This window comes from Danio aesculapii, chromosome 3, assembly GCF_903798145.1.
Source record: "Danio aesculapii chromosome 3, fDanAes4.1, whole genome shotgun sequence".
NCBI classification, from domain to species: domain Eukaryota; kingdom Metazoa; phylum Chordata; class Actinopteri; order Cypriniformes; family Danionidae; genus Danio; species Danio aesculapii.
In genome coordinates, this window is record NC_079437.1 from 7,796,886 (window position 1) to 7,818,488 (window position 21,603).

At 39.3% G+C, this 21,603-nt stretch overlaps 1 protein-coding gene across 1 annotated transcript; it reads left to right on the top strand.

Annotated features, from left to right (window-relative positions):
* The first annotated feature begins 8,807 nt into the window (after nt 1–8,807).
* Nucleotides 8,808–16,072, top strand: LOC130217039 (uncharacterized). The gene is made up of 5 exons (XM_056449033.1): nt 8,808–8,862; nt 12,509–12,826; nt 12,918–13,229; nt 13,871–13,963; nt 15,768–16,072. Exons 1-5 carry the CDS (start codon nt 8,808–8,810, stop codon nt 15,809–15,811), a joined length of 822 nt encoding a protein of 273 aa, XP_056305008.1. The 3' UTR covers nt 15,812–16,072.
* The last annotated feature ends 5,531 nt before the right edge of the window (nt 16,073–21,603 follow it).

Here is a 21,603-nt window from a genome sequence, read left to right on the forward strand (position 1 = left end):
AATGCCAGTGTAAACACCATCAGCAGAAACTGGTTTCAGTCCTTCACCAGTTCAGTTTCTCAGTGTCAGTCAGAAACTAGAGTGAGGATCAGAAAACAGATCTCAGTCATCAACACTGCTGGACCGTGTGACAGCTTGTACAAAACACAGTTAAGAGGATTTGGATGAGAGAGTGTAAACAAATCATTCCAATAATGCAGACGTGACAGCAGTCGAGTCTCAACACTAAGCTCTCAGGGTGGGTTTTGCTCTGGATGGTGGATTTCTGTCACATCCACAGTCTCTGTTTCTGCCTGTCTCAGACCATCAATCCTCACAGTAGATCAGCTCTTAAGAGACGGAGGATAATATGCGACCTGTGATCTCTGCTACAGTATTTAACGTGTAACAGCTATAATGATCGGCTTCAGGAGTGACGTTTACATTCACTGAACGTCAACAGTGACATTACTTAACTGAACTGAATCAGCTTCAGTTTATCTAGAGCTACTCCAGCTTTCTCCAGCTGCCTGAGAAGCTGGAATGATCCTCAATCTGCAGTGTCGTGGCTCTTTTCTTCATCTGTGTAGCTGATTTGTATAGAAATAAAGATGAACTGTATTGAACATGACGCTTAACAAGGAAATCATTCAAACGTTCTGTCACTTCAATGTACAATTCACACTGTTAACAATCTACATACTTTATAAGTGCTAATAAACTGTTTATATTAAACATTCAACTTATCGATGCGTATCTTTTGTTGCGTTGCCAGGTGTGTGTGTCTCTGTGTTTGTCTGTCTCTCTCTCTTTACATCTGCAGGCCCCACCCTAGTACGCGGATGACGTGCCCTGGGATTGGATGGAGTGACCCAGGGCGTCCTTTGGGGTGGGAGAGCGAGTTTTGTTGGCGTGTTGTTGTGCGTTTGGTGTGCTATAAAACAACTATTCTTGTTGATAAGTGTTATTGTTGATCGTGCTTCCACTGTTGGTGTGTAAGTTTTGCCTCCTTGCTGTATATCCATGCAGGTTTCCCCCTCCTATTATTTTGTTTTCCGTTGTAAATGTTGAATATTGTACACGATAAGAGGCAGTAGGGGTTGGACGCCACACTTTTCTTCATGTAAATATCTTCTCCTGTATTTGTTCTTAGTTATAGAGGCAGGGGTGGGTAGATTTAGTATTTTTATTTCTGTTATTTTATTAGGTGTAGTTCATTTCATTTGGGTGTTTAGTTAGTGTGTACTTTTTGTTTATTATTTTCCTGTGGGTCCACTCTGAGGTAGTTGGCTTCATGACTTTGGGTAATAAAAGAAAAAGGCCAAAAAAAAAAGACAAATGACGAGACCCGACACCAAAGGGTTACAAAGGGATTTTTATTTGTCTGGTGATCGTTTATATTGCGGCCTTGTCTCTAGACCAGGATCGTAACACCTTATAAATGGATTCGAAGAGCTTTGAAACTTTTACAAATCTTTTGTTTTGGATCAGAGGATTGGCGTGAATATTCAATTAGCAAGGTAAGGTGATTTCAGCAAAGAGGGCTTCATTATGTCTTTACTGTTTCAATGATTCTCCACTGGGGGGCGATCTGAGACAGGGGAGAGTGGAGACCATTGATCAAAACAACATTGTAAAACATTATGCTGGATTTTCTTTATCATTATTTGTTGACAGAGTACATGTAGATTGATTAAATTGTCAAATGTATTAGATTGGCCATATAAAGACAGAAACTAGTAAAAGAACTAATAGCAACCACATTTCAGTAAATATTTCACCTTCAACAATATGAACAAAAATATTTATATAAATATTAAATAAATATGGATTCATTCATTTTCTTTTCGACATAGTCCCTTTAATAAATATAAAAATAGTATTTCAAACTATATATTAAAAATCAAGACTTTTAATAACCACTCTCTCTGTGGTTTTATGGTTCTGTTATGCATTGCATGCTGTTGCAACTGTAGCCACTAAATTGTCTATGCTAGCTAGATACAATTGCTTTAACACTTGAAATATGTGCCTGTTAGAAGCTAGATAAAGACTTAAATAGATTAAAATTGTGTCATACAAAGTATGAGAATATTTCTGAAAGTTTAAAATGACTTTTACCTCAAAAAAAATCATTCAGAAGGGGGCAGTAATGAGACACAATGCTGTAAATCTGCCGTAAAACCCTGAAGAAGAAGCAGCTCTGCCCTCTTCCAAAGCTAAGCAGGAAGATTGTCTCTTTTTCTGTCTCCTGATGAACAAAATCCAGCATAAATCAGCATCAGAATGAGGAGAAACGCTTCAGAGAAGGATTTTTGAGCGTTTGCTTTGATCAGCTCTTGCTGTTTGTTCATTTCTGAGACAAAAGATCAAACTGAAAGTGAAAGTGACTGAAATATACGACTGTATTTGTGTGTGTGTCATCAAATTGAACAAATGATCTCTTCAGTTTTCACAAATACGCCAAATCAACGAGTCCCGGAGCAAAAGACTTGATTGCTGGATCAATAGAGGATGTAAGCGGTGCTTCCCAAATCATATGGTGCGTACAGGCGTCTTTCTTTCTTGATTTAATGGCGGATCGCAACCAACTTGTTAAGGCGCATACCGCCACCTACCGTACCGGGATGTGCAACAAAAAACACAACATCATCTATATCCTATGCTCCAGTCCTGTATCTCTAAGGAAGTTTAAAATAGCCTTGCTAATTTCCCACATTTTCCCATCTGGCCCCAATAATCCATTCAAGCTCCATTCTTGCTCTAATGTATACATTCTTCCCTTCAAGATTTTCCTTTCTGTTTATATTTATCACATTTCATAAGGATGTGCTGTAGATTTTCTGTTAAATTACCCTCATCACATTTATCTGATAAACTATTCCCCATTAAAGCAAGGGTGGGTTTTAAACCAGTACGTCCTAATCTTAGTCTAGTTATTATCACTTCCTCTCTTCTGCATTTGCCTTTATAAATCTTAGTGTTGATGGATTTTTGAGTGTCGTATAGATGTCTACCTTTGCTGTCTAAATCCCATTGTTTCTGCCATGTTTCTTTCACTCTTTTTTAATAATGATTTGGCTTCACCTCTTCCAAATGATCATTATTTCTTTATCCTTCAAGTTTAAGGTCTTCTTAGCAATTACATCTGCTTTCTCATTTCCTTCAGCTCCCGAGTGCGCTGGGACCCAACAAAACTGAACAACACTACCATTTTTCTCTAGATTTAACATTATACTGAATATTTCTGTCACTAGGTCTCTTACATAGCTCTTACTGTTTCATTTGATTTTCAGGCTATTAAGAGCAGAGTCTGTGCATGTTATCACTCCTCTAGATCTGACTTCTTCTGCCTATTGTAACCCTAATATTATAATCGTGACTTCAGCTGTGAATACTGAAAGTTTGTCATGTACTCTTTTACTTACTGTTACATTAATAACCTCTGACACAAACACTCCCACTCCCACTCCTACATGTTCATTTTTTAAATCTTTTAAATCATCAGTGTGTATTGGCATGTGTTGATAGTAGTTCTGTTTAATATTGTTGGGTCAAATACCCAATATTTCCATTCCTTTCTGCCCATTCATCTTTAGGTTAAGTTTTAAATCTATGTTGGGAGCTGGATATATCCATGGAGGTCCATTTTCCTTTCCGTTGAGCATACTCCCAGCATTCACATAATACTTCTGTAGATGGCTGTTCTGTTCCTGATCCTTTTAGCTTAGTCCAGTATGTCAGTGATAGTTTTATCTGTCTTAGATAAAGAGGAAATCCGTTGGTTTCTACCAGTAATGCATTGGTTTTAATAGCACCTACAGTACACTGTACTGTACAGTACAAATGTTTTAATGTGCAATGAAGAAAAGACAGAAGTGGTGGTATTTGGGTCCGGGGGAACTCAGGATTGTTTGGATCTTGGTGTGTTAAATTCTTTTGTGAAACCTAATGTAAAAAACAGGGTGTTATTATGGATAGAGACTTCAAACTGGATAAACAGATTAATTCGGTAATTAAAGCTAGCTTTTTCCAGTTGAGGCAACTATCCAAATTAAAGTCTTTTTTTGTCCTTTAACGACTGTGAAAGGGTAATATATTTTTATCTCGACTCGACTAGATTATTGTAATGCCCTCTATGTGGGTATTAGCCATACCTCCATTACTCAGCTGCAGAGGGTGCAAAATGCTGCTGCATGTTTGCTGACGGGGACACGCAAACGGGAGCACATTACACCTGTACTGGCTTCTCTTCATTGGCTCCCTGTACAGTTTAGGATACATTAAGATTTTACTTTTGGTGTTTAAATGCCTAAATGGACTAGCACCAAGATACTTGTCCTCATTAATCCAATTGTACACTCCATCAAGGGCACTTAGATGTACTGATCAGCTACTTTTGGCTGTTCCACGTGCAAGGTTAAAAACCAGGGGGGACCGTGCCTTTGCAGTGGTGGCCCCCAAACTGTGGAATAATTTGCCTCCCTACGTTAGGCAGGCCGCAACCCTTTCTGTTTTTAAATCAAGTCTTAAAACCCATTTTTACTCTTTGGCTTTTAATACCATATGAGAGCCATGTGTCTGTTGAATGTGTCCTTTGTTTTTAATGGTGTATGTGTGCACAGCACTTTGGTATGCACTTGTTGTTTTTAAAAAGCGCTTTATAAATAAACTTTGACTTGACTTGACTTGACTACACTGATTATCAGTGCTCTAAACTGAATTCTGTCTGATTTTTCTAATATACTCTCAGCTGCTGCTCCATATACTATACATGCGTAATCAAAGTATGATCTTATTAATGCTGTATATATCAATTAATGACTGTTTGTCAGCACCCCATTCATATCCAGAAACCGATCTCGTGAGGTTTAGTACCACAATTATTTACTACCTGCATTATAGGTGTCTTCCATATACAACTTTCATCCAACCATAGACCTACAGTAAATATTTCAGCTTTGTTACTCCTTCCAAACTTTGGCCATATAATTTAAGCTCTCTTTTCTCACTTTCTTCTCACGGTAAATAACATGTAACATGATTTAGAAATTAACATTTTAAATCCACAGTGATATATCCAACCTTCAATTCATGTTATAGCACTCTGAATTTAATTGATCATATAAGAAATGTTTTTCCCTCTTGTCCAAATAGCTCTATCATCTGCATATAGCGAATATCCTATTGCTCTCGCTATATTCTGAAACATATATCATTTATCATAATATTAAATAGTAACGGACTTATAACACTACCTTGTGGTATCCCATTTACCATGCTAAAATGATCTGAAACCTCATCTCCGACATGAACAATCAGATTTGATTAAAAGCCTAATATGTAATTGTACATCCTGCCTCCTACACCAATATTATGAAGTTTTATCATTAATCCTTCTCTCCACATGGAGTCATATGCTCTCTCTATGTCAAAGTATACTATAATCATGACCTCTTTCATCTTAATGGCTTTTTCAGCTTTAACTGAAGCATCTGTTGTGGATCTACCTTTCTGGAATCCACTGTGCACAGATCTTTATTTTCTGAGTAGTATGTCAGTCTACAAACTACAACTTTTTCCATCATGTTAATGCTACAGGTCCACAGCTCTCTGCATTATCTGGGTTTTCCCCGGTTTACAGAATGGTATTATCCGAGCTCTTTTTCAGCGATGAGGTAATTCTCCTTCAATCCATGTTTTGTTAAACAACGTCTGTATTATTAGCACCAATTCATCTGGAAGATGTCTAAACATGGCATAACATAACTGATCTTGTCCTGGTGCAGTATAACCACTGTTCTCTAATGCTGAGTTTAGTTCATGTGGTGTAAATTCCATATCTAAAGCTGACCTGTTGATCTTTTTTTCTCCCTAAAGTACTCTATAGTAATCTCCTCTTTCCTTCTCTTCTGAGTTTCATCTATAAATGACCTCCACTGTGAATATTTGCAAACTTGATTCCTAGTAAGTCAGCTTTCTCCTTATTAGATACTGCTATTAATTCATCATCTAAAACAGGTATTTTCTCAGATCTCTGTCTAATCATAATCTATAAATCATTTAAGTTTGTTTCTTTATCAACACCTGAACAGAACTGTCTCTGCATTCTTTTTTGATAACTTAATTAACGTACTCTAGCTTTCTTTCTATTATAGTCTATTACATTTTCTGTACTCAATTGTTTCCTTCATATTTTAAAAGCCTGATTTCTTTCCTTTTTTGCATTTTTACATTCATTATTCCACCCTGGTACCATTTTTCTTCTCCCATCAACTATGTTGTTTGGTATACAGTTTGTAGCTGCATTAATGATTGTGCTTGTCACTCCTCTAGTGCAACTATCTATATGGCTAGAATAAAAGCAGTTTTTAATTTATTAAACACCATTTTAAGCTCAATATTATTAGCCCCTTTAAGCTTTATTTGTTTTTGATAGTCTCCAGAACAAACCATCATTATACAATGATTTGCCTAATTACCCTAACCTGCCTAGTTACCCTAATTACCCTAGTGAAGCCTTTAAATGTCACTTTAAGCTGTATAGAAGTGTCTTGAAGAATATCTAGTCTAATATTATTTACTGTCATCATGACAAAGAGAAAATAAATCAGTTATTAGAGATGAGTTATTAACACTATTATGATTAGAAATGTGTTGGAAAAGTCTCTCTTAAACAAAAATTAGGGAAATAAACTATTATTACTATAAACTTATTATTATTTATAAAAAATAAATAATTCAGGGGGGCTAATAATTCTGACTTCAACTGAATGTTCAGCCCATTCCTTACACATTTCATTAAATTTCCCCCATTCAGCTTTAGAGAAACACCAAATCAAATCAAATCAAATCACTTTTATTGTCACATCATTAGCAACATGTGTGCTGTGATGAGTGAAAAGCGCTGGCTCCAGACACTGCAAAATACAATGACATTTACAACGACAACGACACCATCTTTCTATTATGTCTCCTTCTTGACTTTGTAATTGAAATTTAATTGAGCATGAAATCATATAGTGATCACTCCCAGTATTGATGTTATTTAAAACTTTCCATTCACATAAATCGCTCATGTTACCAGATACTAATGTAAGATCTATACAAGACATTGTGTTTCTTGTAGCATCAAACCTAGTGCCATTTCCATTATTTAGACAAACGAGTGATCTCTCATCCAGTCATTCTTCAATTTTATCAGTTTAATTACGTCCCCACAGATTATTGTGCGCATTAAATCTCCACACCATATTTCTCTTCTACCCTTGTGAAATTTCTTGAAATGTCTGTATTGATAACTTCTTGCAGGGGTTGTAAAAATTGATTAGTTTAACACTTCCTCTTGGACTACATCTTTCGATTACAATACTTTCAAGTTCATTCGAGATATTTGTCTTTCTATGTGCTAGTGAATCTTTGATAAATTTTACACATCCTCCATCTTGTGCTCCTATTCTATCATAACTAATACTTCCCTATCCTGAAAGGACAAACTCTAATTGTGGTTTTAACCATGATTCCTGAATACAAATAATAGCAGGAACAGTTTTCATGCACGTTTTGTCAGTTTAGTGGCGAATTAGATCGCACAAATTCATACGAATTAGCCACTAAAGCAAAAAGTTACGAATTGCCGTGAGATTGTGCAGACAGACGCTAGAGGCCATGGTCTTTAGTCTCCATGTTAGAGCGATCAACTCACATGTGGAAGGTCACCGGTTCGATCCCAGCCCGAAGGGGATTGGGAGGTGTAGAACCGGCAGGGTTACATAAGTGTATCTTTATTGATCTTTGTGCAGCATACATCCTTTGCTGTTTGTTTCCCTGCATCACTCTCCCAGCTGCCCATATGTAACTTTGTACTTACTACCGGAGTGCTAACATCTAATCATTTCGCTTTGCTTAACCTTCTTGACTGCATCAGCATATGACACCTGATTTACTATTTTGTATTTCTGTACCTCTCTGTACCTATTTGTACAGGACATCCTCCAAAAGCAGCACTGTATTCTCCCCCACAATTGCAACATCTGCCTTTTGCATCTTTATTGCATTTGCTGTATTCATGTTTACCTCCACACCTAGCACATCTCAACTTTCCTTTACATTGTCCTACTGTGTGTCCTATTCTTTGGCATCGGAAGCATCTTAATGGAGCTGGGAGATACTCCCTAACATTATAACTCAAGTAGTTTTGTGTTTGAATACTGCCTTTATTCTGGGGTGGTTACAAGGAGACGTCAGCTTTATCTGGAGTCTGCTTTCTGCTCTCAAACTCCATTATTGATGCCATTTTCATTTCTTATCAGCTGATTCTCCACCATTATTTCCTTTTCAAATCAGAAATCTCTCCCGTTTAGTGCTTATGAACAGCCATATCCATTCAGCTTGATCAGATATACCTTATTGCTCATGTCTAAAGGGGAAAAGAATCAGCAATATCTGATCAACATCAGTGATGAGGTGAGCGACTGAAGGAAACACAAGCAGATTAGTTTATTTCAGCCTAAACAAACAAGCGCCAAAACAAACAAGACCACGCCCCCTTTGATACGCTAGAGTCACTAGACACGCCCCTCTCTGCTGATTGGCTGAAGTGTGTTTTGGGACACTGTGGTCAAAAGTGTTTGGTGAAACTCGCTCAGAGCATCTTTAATGATCAACAGAAACACACAGTTGTCCACTATAAACTGGTGTAGTGTCAGGAAGTCAAAGAGTGAGGCTGATCTGAGAGGAAGCTGCAGAAGCACAGGAAGAGCTGCTGCTGTTTAAAGAAGAGCTGAACATATATATATAAAGCAGAAGACGAGTGTCAGAAACACAGAATGGCTGATAGGAGTCCTCTGTTTCTGCTGCTCATCTTCTGGACACTCAGCACAGGTAAACACTGCTGCATTTACTCTGATGGACATTTACATTCACTCTTAGTCTGGACACTGCACACTGCCTTTCTTTAGTACATACTTTAATCTGCTTTATTGATTAAGAGCAAGTGTTTGATCTGTATTGATCAAGTCCTTTATTATTGATGGTGTACAGCACATCCTTTATTATTCCTGACTGCACTAAAACTAAACAGTGTGGCTCAATATAATGCAGAACAGGTTTAATGTCAAGTGTGTGTGTGTGTGTGTGTGTGTGTGTGTGTGTGTGTGTGTGCGTGTGTGTGTGTGTGTGTGTGTGTGTGCGTGCGTGCGTGTGTGTGTGATGAGAAGCTTCATTCTGCTGCTGCTGCATTAGGAGAGGAGAAATCTCAGATTCAGTCTGATGCTTTCTGCTCTCCAATGCTTGATCATTTCAGTCATTACAGGGTTCAGATGTGCTGGAAATGAATGGAAATGCTGGAATTTTAATCTACTGTAGTGTTTTCAAGGTTTGAGAAGTGCTCACATTTAGATAACGTGCTTGAAACTGCTTGAAAATGTATTTCTTCTTACTAAATAGGTAATAGATAACCATTTAAATAAAATAAAACAAATCTTTTTGCCTTTGCATATAATGTATCTCTGCAGTCTACATGTGTCTGTAGCGTGATCTGTCGGTTCGTCTTTTTATCTGCACCCTTTCAGATGAAAATAAATCTAAATTAAAGTTGAGAGATTCACCAAAGACACATTTAATATGGGAGTAAATTATATATAAGAAAGCAAATGACAGTAACATTAACCTAAAACTTTTCCTCAGAATACTAGACTATAGAATAATATATGATATAATGTGATCAAATAATCACAGGGGTACCCAAATCCCTTGTTTTAGACCTCAATAATTCATTAGTATGGTGTAGGGTTTAGATTTAGAGCATTTCATAGCACAGAAACAGCACTCCTCTGAGTTACACATGACCTCCTCCTGTCATCCGATCATGGTTGCATTTCTCTCTTAGTGTTATTGGACCTCAGTGCTGCATTTGATACAGTCCATCATAATATTCTCCTTGATAGGCTTGAAAATGATGTTGGTATTACAGGAACTGCATTGGCCTGGTTCAGGCCTTATCTATCTGAATGTTATCAGTTAATGAAGAGGCATCATACAGATCAACAGTAAACTGTGGGGTACCACAAGGCTCAGTTCTTGGTCTCCTACTGTTCACACCATATATGCTACCGCTAGGTGATATTATTAAAAACATGGAGTTAGCTTCCACTGTTATGCTGATGATGCACAACTTTATATCTTCTCTCAACCTGATAACTTATATGAACTTAGCAAATACACAGTTTGTTTAGCTGATATAAAAAATTGGATGACTCATAACTTTATTACTAAATTCAGATAAAACTGAGGACTTGCTTATTGGAGCCAAAAACCTAAAGCACTGTCTAACCCTTCATGGATTCTTAGTTCAGTCCTCATCTTCAGTCAATAATTTGGGGGTGATTTTTGACAGCATCCTCTCATATGAAGGCCAGATTTCAGCATCTGTAAAACGGCATTTTTTCATCTTAAAAATGTTGCCAAACTTTGACATCTGCTGTCAATGTCTGATGCGGAGAAGCTTATTCATGCTGTCATGACCTCTAGATTAGATTACTGCAATGCGTTACTAGGTGGTTGCCCTGCTGGCCAAATTAACAAACCTTAGCCAGTTGAAAATGCAGCTGCTAGAGTGCTTTCTAGACCAGAAATATGATCATAATACTCCAGTTCTGTCATCAGTGCATTGACTACCTACTGTCACCATACCTTGTGGTCTCGCTCTCTCCTTCTGTTCTGTGTTACAGATTACCTTCTGTTTTTATTCACAGTCACGAAGGGACAGGTTATTTGAGCTAATTCGCCCCACCAGTCTCTCGTTCCCTTTTTCCTACATAACATGTCAGTATGTTGTTGATGGTGTGTGTGCATATGTGTTCTGTTACTCATCCCATATTTGTGTCCAGGGGTGCCAGTGAGCGTGTATCCTGTTATTTTGGACTGTTTCCATGGCACTTCCTCAGCACTCACCTGACTGGGTTTTCTTTGATTCCTTGTTTCTAAGACTCACTCCTCAATAAAGACTTTGTGTTCTGCATTTGAGTTCACTCCTTCTTCTACCTGACAGGAATATACTGAAGGTAATCTGTAACACAGAACAGAAGGAGAGAGCAAGAACACAATGTACAGTGACACCTACAAAGCCCTAAACAGCTGAGCTCCCCAGTATTTGAGGGAGCTCTTGTCTTATAACCTCTCACATCCACTATGCTCAATTAATTCTGGACAATTGATTATTCCCAGAATATCCCATCTGCAGATTCTCCACGATGGACGTCCAGCGCTCTCCAGCCTCCAGCGCCTAGACTGCAGCTCTGCACATTTGGCCAGAGGAGAAATGGTCGTGCCCAACTGAGCCCGGTTTCTCTCCAGGTTTTTAATCCTTCACTTTGGTCAAATGGTGAAGTTTGTTCCTCCACTGTCTCCACTGGCTTGCTTGGTTTGGGTCTTGTGTTTCTGCACATGGATGGATTTGCTCTTCAGTGTTTGGACTTTCAGCAGTGAATATTAAACCACACTGAACTGAACTAAACTGAACTTCAGCTCTGAACACTGGACTGACACTGTTTCAGTTTACTATAATCTTCTATGTTAAGCAGCTCTGACACAATCTACATAGTAAAAGCTCTATAGAAATAAAAATGAACTGAATTGAGGGGCCTCCGTTTGCAGCAGCATCATTTGGTCTTGGCAATGATAGACAGGTGTCCAGCACAGCTGTCAGAGGGATTTTGAGCCGTTCTTCTTGCAGAATAGTGTTCAGGTCACTACGTGATGCTGGTGCAGGAAAACATTTGGAGAAAGTTGTTAGTGTGTTTTAAGAAAAATCAAATGTTGCTCAATTAATTCACAGCGACACCCTAACAGCGGAGTGTGTGAATCAAAGTGAAACCTGCTGTGGTTTAAGCACACAGCCTTCGATGTGAACTTTACTTGTTTGCGGGTGGAAAAACATTTCTTACAAGAGAATCTTTTATTTCTCACACATACTCGTGTTATTTTTATCTTATACTAGCTGGTCATCTCACATGGGGCAATTTATTTTGACAAAAACAAAGGGGTTCCTAATCTTGCACAGGAACTTCAAGCAAGATACAAAAATCTAGAAATGAGTCCAGATAAAAAAATCCAAAAATAAGCAACTACAAAAACAGGGTTGGAATGTTAACAAAAACAATTAAGAATCCAAAAATCTGCAAATACAAAACTAGAGAACCAAACAAACATACCAGACATGAGGGGATAACAAAATCCTAAGGCAACTAAAACACAAGACAAAAGGGTTTATAAAGACGGGGCTAAATTAACAAACAAGAAACAGCTGAAACAATAATTAGAAGTGCAAAGGATTATAGGAAATGAAGTTAAACTACAAAACAAGCTAGTGCCCTCAAGTGTCCAAAAGAGGGCACTGCAACATGTGACAGTGGTGGGGGGAGTGTTTGACTCCGACGACCCGGTTTGGCAGGGCACTTCCTTTGCCGGGGAGCTATAAAACCTGTCACCCTTTTGGCCCTATTAATTTATAGCAAATGTTGTGTTTCAGGTGTGTTTGTACCAGAAAAGACTGATGTGTTCAGCAGCTCTGGAGAAACTGTTCATCTGCCCTGTAGAAATACTGTTCAGCACGGAAGACCATCAGGAACTGACTGGATCTATTACAGCTACAGACGCACAAAGACAGTTGGACTGATTATTTTAGGGGTAAAGAAGAGAAACTCAGAGAGACTGAATCTGGGCTCTGACTGCTCTCTGATCATCAGTAGAGTCACAACAGAAGATGCTGGACTTTACACCTGCACTCAGTGGAAAGGAGTCCAACAACTAGGCACTGATTCACTTGTGTATCTGCATGTTGTTGCTGGTAATTTCCTCCTCATGTGTTCAGTTTAATCAGGGCTGAATTCTGTGTTTCAGCTCATGATTAGTGATTTGTGTCTTCTGTTCACTTTCAGTCTCTCCATCATCATCATCATCTTCGTCTGATATTCGTCCGGGTCTCTCTCTGACTCTCTCCTGTCATCTGTATTCAGATTCTGGACTCTCCTGTGATTATTTATTCATGTCTCAGCATCTTCATCTGTCCTGGTTGAATGAGGCTGGTGTTAATCTGAACACAGACTCCAGATATCAGATCTCTTCTACAGGCTGTATCATCAGTCTGTCTACAACACTCATCAGTGAAGATGAAGATAAACAGTGGAGATGTGGAGTCTATCAGAGAAATGAACTGAAGGCCTCAGACACGTTTACTGTCCAGTATTCAGGTCAGAACATCAGTCACTTTAACACTCAGATTAACATCACTGAACCACAATAAACCTGACAGGAGAGGCACTCAAAGCACTGTCAATTTACCATGTTTATTTACTGTTTTATTTTCTAATTTTAAACGGATTACATTAATTTAGACTAGATTAATAAGTTATTAGTAAGGTATATTCATACACACAATAATAATAATAATAATAATAATAATGATAATAATAATAATAAACAGCACACAGTGGTTTAACAGAGTGGGCCAGATCTGTGCCAGATCTAAATGTGTTTATTTGTTCACAGAAGATCTAAAACCTTAATAAAGACGCTTCACTGGCATTTAATGCTTTAAATAAATAAACTGCTTTATACAAACTGTGGTTTTGGTAGTTTTATATTTAGAGTATCATTTTATAAATGTAAAACTCATTTTCCTACACGAAAATAATAATATAATGCCATTGACAAAACAATTGACTAACTGATCCTGTGTCATTATTGTAATTGTAGAGTAAATGCACTCATGCCACCACTGATCTGATGACTTTAATAATCTCTACTGGGTCATTATTTTTGGACAAAGTCCATAAGAGATTTCTTTATATTCTACAGTATAATGTTCTGAATGAACCTTCATCCTTTACAGCTAAAGCTAAAACAGCTCCAGCAGTGAGTCCAGTTCCCAACACAAACTCTGAAGATCCACAAAGTCCAAACCCTGCAGGAGCTTCTAGAGCAGGTCTGATCTGTGTGTTGATCACTTCTGATAAACTTCTGAATAAAACAGGCCAATGAAAAGTCAATGAGTTGGCAGCGGCAGCTAAGGCTGTCCCCTCCACTCTGAGGGGTTGGCGTTATGATCATCCCTGCTCTGAGGATGCAGCGATGGCGAAGCACTGGGAAAGCATCGCCTCATCATTCAGTACCTAGAGGCGCGTGACAAGGATCACTCGACTCAGTATCTTTACAATTTCTTTCCAGGTAGACAGGTCTGCTGCTCGCGTTCGCATCGGTCAAATGGGCCATTTTGAGCCGGCCCACTCTCACGTTTTTCCTGACACCCCGGCCCACCTAGGTGCCCTAGGTTCCTACAGCGTTCGTTTTAGACTACGTAGTGAACCTGAAAGCGCTGCCCACGAAAGAGGCAGACCCAGCCCCTTTATTGCTGTGTCCTGTTCGCGCTTCTGTATTATGCGGACCATACTCAGAGCTTTAGATCCCCTGAACAGCTCTTTTTCTGTTACGATGATTGGCAGAAGGGAAGTGCCGTATCCAAACAGAGGTTGGAACATACCCACTGAATGGTGGATGCTAGCTCCCTTGCTCACTTGGAGCGCGCATCCTCTTGGGCGTTATCATGCTGCGCCTCTCTAACAGACATTATAAAGCTGCAGGCTGGGCAATCCCTAATACAAATGTGAGGTTTTTAAATCTTTGAGTGGAGCTGATTTCCTCACTTGTGCTGGGAAACCCCAGGGAATGAGGCAATTCAGTTAGGTGAAATGCTTGCTGCGCTTTTCTCTCTAACACAGACGTGCGCTTTCTTGCTTTGTGAGTTGAGTTCCCTGCTTGGCGAACCCTGCAGAGATTCCTCCGAGGCCCCCAGAATCTGACTCAGCAGAGGAGTCCGGTATTGGCCCGTTATGTTGTTGGCATGCCCGCTGGTCAGCTCGCGTTCTGGGTATAGGTGCCTGCTATGCGCAATCTCCACTGGTGATACCATTTGCTCACTCAGCCACTATAGCCCACCCTCCTAGGCTGGCTCGTGTCTTCCCTCCCCGCTAACCATCTTTTTTATTTGAGTACATATGTCTTCTTGCCAGCAGGTGGCCTCCGCAGCATCCTCCCTATCGGGATTGCACGCTTTCCCAACGTACTGTCGTATTTTAAATTCTTAGAGTTTAACTAGGTGCATTATGGCTCCCTGAAAAATATATATCTAAACCTATAAAACTTCTCAGGTAAGTGAGGTAAATAAGGCCCAGCGGACATGTTGGAAGACCGCACCTCTGGTGATGCAGGTGCGCTCATGCTATAGCTTGGCATAACCTCTCACTAGAGACGTGGTAAGGTTCAATTGTGCCATTTTCCATAGATTTCCCCATTGTGGAAGCTTCCACATAGCATTGAAGTTCCCCTCCCGATGGAGAACACAACAGTTACTAAAGTAACCCTTGTTTCCCGAGGGGGGAATGGAAATGCTGTGTCCCCTCACCACAACGATTGCCCCTTAGCTGTTAGCCGTAATAGGCTCTTTCAGAAGGATGCCTCGGCTTGCCTCAAGCAGCGTTTTCAACAAGATTAATTGTAAGTGAAGCCAGCTATGCACGCTGATGCTGCCAACTCATTAGCATTTCATTGGATGATTGGATTCAGACAAAATCCCCATAGTGGAAGATTTCCACACAGCATTGAAGTTCCCCTCCGGATGGGAACGAGGGTTACTTTAGTAACCGTTGCATTCTCTTGTGTGTTGACTAGTTGTACTGTGATTGTCATGTTGTCCAGTGTGATTTATCAGAGCTAATGTTGATGTTTTACAGCTAAAGCTGAAGCAGAGACATTTTGTGTGATGAAACAGCAGTGACTCCAGCGCTCTTCACAACACCAGCAGGAGCTTCAGCTCATTCTACACACACCTCTGCTGTTCTCATCTACACTTCACACTCATATTACAGTTTTGAAAAGCTGACAGATCATTTACAGTGATATGATATTTTAAACCAGTATAATGATGGCCGTGGTCAGGATTTGCTAATTAGAGAGGTCTGGGTTTTTATTTTTGTGTTGTTTTTAATTGTGTCATATATTTAGTATGTAGATATTTCGCTATGATGATTTGTGTTCATTTTCTGCATGAATGATGAATGCCTGTATATGAATGCTTGAATCCTCTGCAAAAAATATTAAATATTGTATTTTTCAAATGAGAAACAGAATTTGTAACTTCAAACTTTATTTTCCCACTTTAGTAACAGCCAAATTACATAATGCTGTCAGTATGAACTGTGATTACTCTCATAGAGAACCGAGCTGCCCCCCCACGTTGTTTTTTTGTTTGTTAATGTTTACTTTATCATTAACTGTAAGATATAATTAATTTATGTTGTGTTTTTATGTATTTCCTCATCATTCTGGTCTTTATATTATTAGAGTTTAACATGATGACAGATTCTTATCTGTACTTATTTTTGTAAATAGGGTGTCATGGTGGCGCAGTGGGTAGCGCTGTCGCCTCACAGCAAGAAGGTCACTGGTTCAAGCCTCGGCTGGGTCACATGTTTCTGTGCGGAGTTTGCATGTTCTTCCCATGTTGGCGTGGGTTTCCTCCGGGTGCTCCGGTTTCCCCCACAGTCCAAACACATGCGCTATAGGGGAACTGGGTAGGCTAAATTGTCCATAGTGTATGTACAGTTGAAGTCAGAATTATTAAGCCCCCTGTTTATTTGTTTCCCCAATTTCTGTTTAACGGAGAGCAGATTTCTCCAACACATTTCTAATCATAATAGTTTTAATAACTCATCTCTAATAACTGATTTATTTTCTCTTTGTCATGATGACAGCACATAATATTAGACTAGATATTCTTCAAGACACTTCTATACAGCTTAAAGTGACATTTAAAGGCTTCACTAGGTTAATTAGGGTAACTAGGCAGGTTAGGGTAATTAGGCAAGTTATTGTATAATGATGGTTTGTTCTGGAGACTATTGGAAAATATAAAGCTTAAAGGGGCTAATAATATTGACCCTAAAATGGTGCTTAAAAAATTAAAAACTGCTTTTATTCTAGCTGAAATAAAACAAATAAGACTTTATCTAGAAGAAAAAATATTATCAGACATACTGTGAACATTTCCTGAATCTGTTCAACATCATTTGGGAAATCTTTAAAAAAAGAGAAAAAATTCAAAGGGGGCGAATAATTCTGACTTCAACTGTATGTAAATAGGAGTGTATGGGTGTTTCCCATTGGCTGTTGCTCCTAATGGAAGTGCATATTGAGGGGCAGAGATATGGTATGCTATGCTACTATTCTATGCTAAGCTACCCACAGCATGTCTGCATGTCTTCTCTCGGTGAGTTGCTCAACAGATCTCCGTAATCACGATTAATGGCTGTTTTAAGCAGAAATTAAAACAGTGACACACGTTTACTGCTGTGTTCATCAACTTCAGACCTGTCATTTGAGTTAAATGTTGTATTTGTAGTTGATAGAATTGAATGTGATTTGCTCTCCCTCTTGTACTCCATGGCTTGTTTAAGTGAAGATGTGTGAGTGACATTGAGTGTATATTGTAACCAGTCTTTGGTTGAGTGTGCAGGTATGTGTACGCTCATGTAAAATACTTTGTTCTGTGTAAAACCTGAACTTTTATCAGTGAGAGTTTCACTTGATTGTTTTTGTTGAATGCAGCATTTTCCCTTAACCAATAGATGGCAGCATTTCCCCTTTGTTTATCTGTTGCACATGTGAAATGGTGGTCATCCAGTGTATTTTCATTAGAGTGGGTTTAGTATCGCTGCTTGGCTATTTAGGAACTTCTATTTTATTATTTGTGTATTGCTCGCCATATTATGATCACCATCGTCAAATGGTGGGATTCAAGATGACACTTTTAAGAGCAGACTAACACAGCGGAGTCTGCATGTCGATGTGTGAAAGATATTGGTGTCTATTGTTTAAGCAGTCTGTGGTCGTGTGCAGGTCCAGTAAATGTGAAGCTCATATTGACTATCCACCGTCTCTCAGAGTCGTTCATCACACACATGAACAGTCACATATATTTTTATCGTAAAACAGGTTTGCTGTGGTTCTTGGCTTGCGATCTCTCGCTCACAGTTCACAGAAACATAAGCAACAGGTGGAAATGTGACCTAAATGTTATTGTGGTTTTCACAGGGGAAACGTACATGTTTCGATTCAACACAAAAGGAAGTAAACAATTGTCATTTCCATTTATTATAAAAACCGCACTGCAAGAACTTTTAGTTTTAGCAGACAGAATTTATATAACATTTCATACAAATAAAATCAGCAAATCTCCAGCTGAAGAAATAAGTAAAATGTCTGTAATGTGAAAATGACCTTTGCTACTGTTGCTGATAATGCTGAGTGTGTAAATCGAACATTAGAAACACATCATATTTATTTTGTATTCTCATTTTCCCTTATTGATTCAGTAATTTCCTCATAAACCCTTATCTTTCATTTGTAGATGGATCAGTTTTGTAGAACTAGTCAGTGACGTATGTTTGATGGTTAACGTAATCGCCACAAACTGCTTTAAGTTGCATTAAATGGTGATTGTTGGCGGTTCATTCCGCTGTGGCAACCCCGGATTAAAGCTACTGTCACACTGGGCTTTGTGTGTGTGAAATTCTGTCGTACGGCGCTGCGAAAAGGGGCGGGATTAAACAAGATGATTAGACATTAAAAAAGCGAGCGATTGCTCCATGTTTTAAACTTCTCTCCAGAGAGGTCCTGTTTTGATCCTCCATTGGTCTCATGCAGTCAAGTGATGCGATTTCGCAGGTCAGAGTTCACCAAGCTTGAACTTTGCACCGCAGCAACTTGCGAAACTTGACGCATGACCTTGCGTTTCCGTTCTGACGCATTGGCGTGCGTATGAATGGAAGTCTATGGGAGGAAAAGCTCAGTGTGACCGCAGCTTAATAAAGGGACTAAGCCGAAAATGAGTGAATGAATGAATGAAATGCTGATTGTAATCTTTAGCGTTAACATCAGTGTTTACATCTGAACTATAAACCGTTCTTCCAGTACTGCTGGGTTATTTGATGGTTTGTAACTGAAATGGGGTAAAGACTGAATCTCTCTTGATCAAACGCAGATCTGAATACAGCTCATCAGAGGATTAATAAACATGCAAACCATATATAATTGATGTTGAGTAGGTGTTTAAATTGAGATCCTTAATTAATTGTGTAGGTTTACACTGAATGCATTAATGCTGGATAAACAAGTGGCAGAAAACACCTTTAATAACTGAAGAAAGCAACTTCCATCATTCTCATATTTTACAGGGAAGATTAAAGTTTCCTCACATGTGATTTGAAAGACACAGGAGGCGATCGCTCAGCGATAGTTACAGAAGATGGATTATTCCAAATATAAATAAAAACAAACCTTTATCCAAACCATGAGTGTGATCCATACAGATCAACTGTGATCAGTTACACCCCTATAACCTACGCATTAATACTTTAAAATACAATTAAATTCTCCTTTCTGAAGAGGAGTGCATCATAGTGAATGCTCACGGTGTCCTCGCCGGTCTCTGCATGAGGTTTTCTTTATAAGCCAAACATTATTCTGTCATGTATTGGGCCTCTGTTTGTTTTAAATGACTGAAACCTGTAAGAAGCTGACTGTACAGTTAAACAAACCAAGATGTAGATCGTATCACCCTATCTCAGTGAGACATTTCCCCATTGAAACTGGTCAGAAAGATCTAGTTCCTCTGCTCAGTTCAGGAAACTGGATGAACTTCCTCCACGCATTCAACACTTCTGGTTGTGTCCTCTGAGGTTTCCTTACACCATTTCACATGTGGCTGGAAAAACATGGCCACAGTGGATGTGCTGTCTAGAGCTGTCTCGTGTCTAGAGCTCCTACAAACAGTATAACAGAAGGACTCTCTGAAGGAGATATCAGTCTGTATGTGGATTCAGTTATAGCCAGCCTTCCAGATACTGAGAAAAAGCCTAAAGGGGTCCAAGTGCACCAGGACCATGAGGATGGCCAGATAAATCTATTGACAAAACTTTCCTGTCTCACATCTCATTGTCAAGAGTCAGAATTAGCATCCCTAAATCTCTCCAGATGCTATCGAGACTACACAAGGGACATCTTGGCATAACAAAATGCAGAGAGAGAGCCAAACAGTCAGTTTAGTAGCCCGGTCTCAGTAAAGATCCTGTAAAATGGAAGAGAACTGTGATGCATGCTTAATTTCAAATAATCAATGTCAAAGAAACAGCGTTACCTATTGTGTTTCCATCAAGATCAGGATCCACAGTGGGGGCAGATTTGTTTCAGGACAATTTACTCATTGTAGACTACAGTTCAAGGTGTTTTGAAGCCATCTACAGTGGTGAAAGCTGTGATCGAACATTTCAAGTTCATCTTTACACATCTTGGAGTTCCTACAGGACACAATCTGCATCAGAGTGCTTAAATAAAGATTGTTTCCGAGTTTTTGCACAGAATCGGGTTTCAACCACGTGACATCGAGTCCTCGCTTTCCACAGAGCAACGTGGAGGTAGAGCGAGCCGTGGGGACAATCAGAAAGCTCCCAAATTGAGTCCCTGTGACTGTCAGCTCAGCCCAAATGGGTTGATTTGGACATAGAAACAGAAACAGGATTTTGACCCAAGACACAAAGCACATGACTTTACATGTTTACAGTCAGGTGAACACGAATGGGTCAATGAGTTCTCTGAAAGGGTCTCTGTCTTTCCTCAAGATACCTCTGGGTGTCCCTATAAGGTATGACCTGGACACTACAGTTTCTCTCCTGTGACCTCTGACCTTCCAGATACAGCTGACAGTCAGATATCTCCATCTTGTAAGAGATCGTCCTTCATCTTGGAGCTTCAGAAGGTGTGCCAACCTTCTACAGCAGATTTATTACAAGTTAGCAGATTTTACAGACAGTGTTTAATTGTGATTGATTGTGGATGTTCTGATTCGGGTTCTAGACAGAGATAGTATACTTTAATAAGCACAGAAACCAGTGTGATGGCATGGCTGATGATTTTAAAGAAGTGTCACGGCTCTTTATTTTCCTTCTCATTAAACTTACTGCACAAATACACTAAAACAAGGACAGCTGGTGTTGGAAAACAAATCTATGAAGCTGATATCTTTAAGCAAGTCCTTTAACTTCTGGAAACTTCTGCTCGAAACATGCTGAGCTGCACGACTCTGTGGCTCCACAAAACCACAGCTGGTGTTACACAACAAAGCAAAAAAGCCTCTTAACAGAGCCGCCATCAGAGCCATGCTTTAACCTCCACTCTTCTCCATCCATTTACTGTTAGAAATATTAGAAAATAATGCATATTCAAGATGCAAAAGCCAATAATGCTTCACATCACCACAGTCTCAGCTGGGCTTTATTCTCTAATAATCCCCCATCAGCAGGTGATTATTGTCTCCTCCTCCAGTTTCCAGCACACTGTTGGGATGTTGTGTGTGTGTGTGTGTGTGTGTGTGTGTGTGTGTGTGTGTGTGTGTATTTGCCAGGTGTGTGTCCTCCTCAAACTGCTACTGTGTGTAGCACAAGTGTCCTCCACATCTCTCCCAAAACCTCCTGTTGTGTTCTGATGGGATTTTTGACTCTTGCAGCTGTAAAA

Excerpts from the sequence above, each read along its gene's own strand:
- LOC130217039 (XM_056449033.1), top strand. The coding sequence starts at position 8,808 with ATGGCTGATAGGAGTCCTCTGTTTCTGCTGCTCATCTTCTGGACACTC. Across the intron at positions 12,827-12,917 it reads GTATCTGCATGTTGTTGCTG|TCTCTCCATCATCATCATCA; the intron begins GTAATTTCCTCC and ends GTTCACTTTCAG. Across the intron at positions 13,964-15,767 it reads TGCAGGAGCTTCTAGAGCAG|CTAAAGCTGAAGCAGAGACA; the intron begins GTCTGATCTGTG and ends GATGTTTTACAG.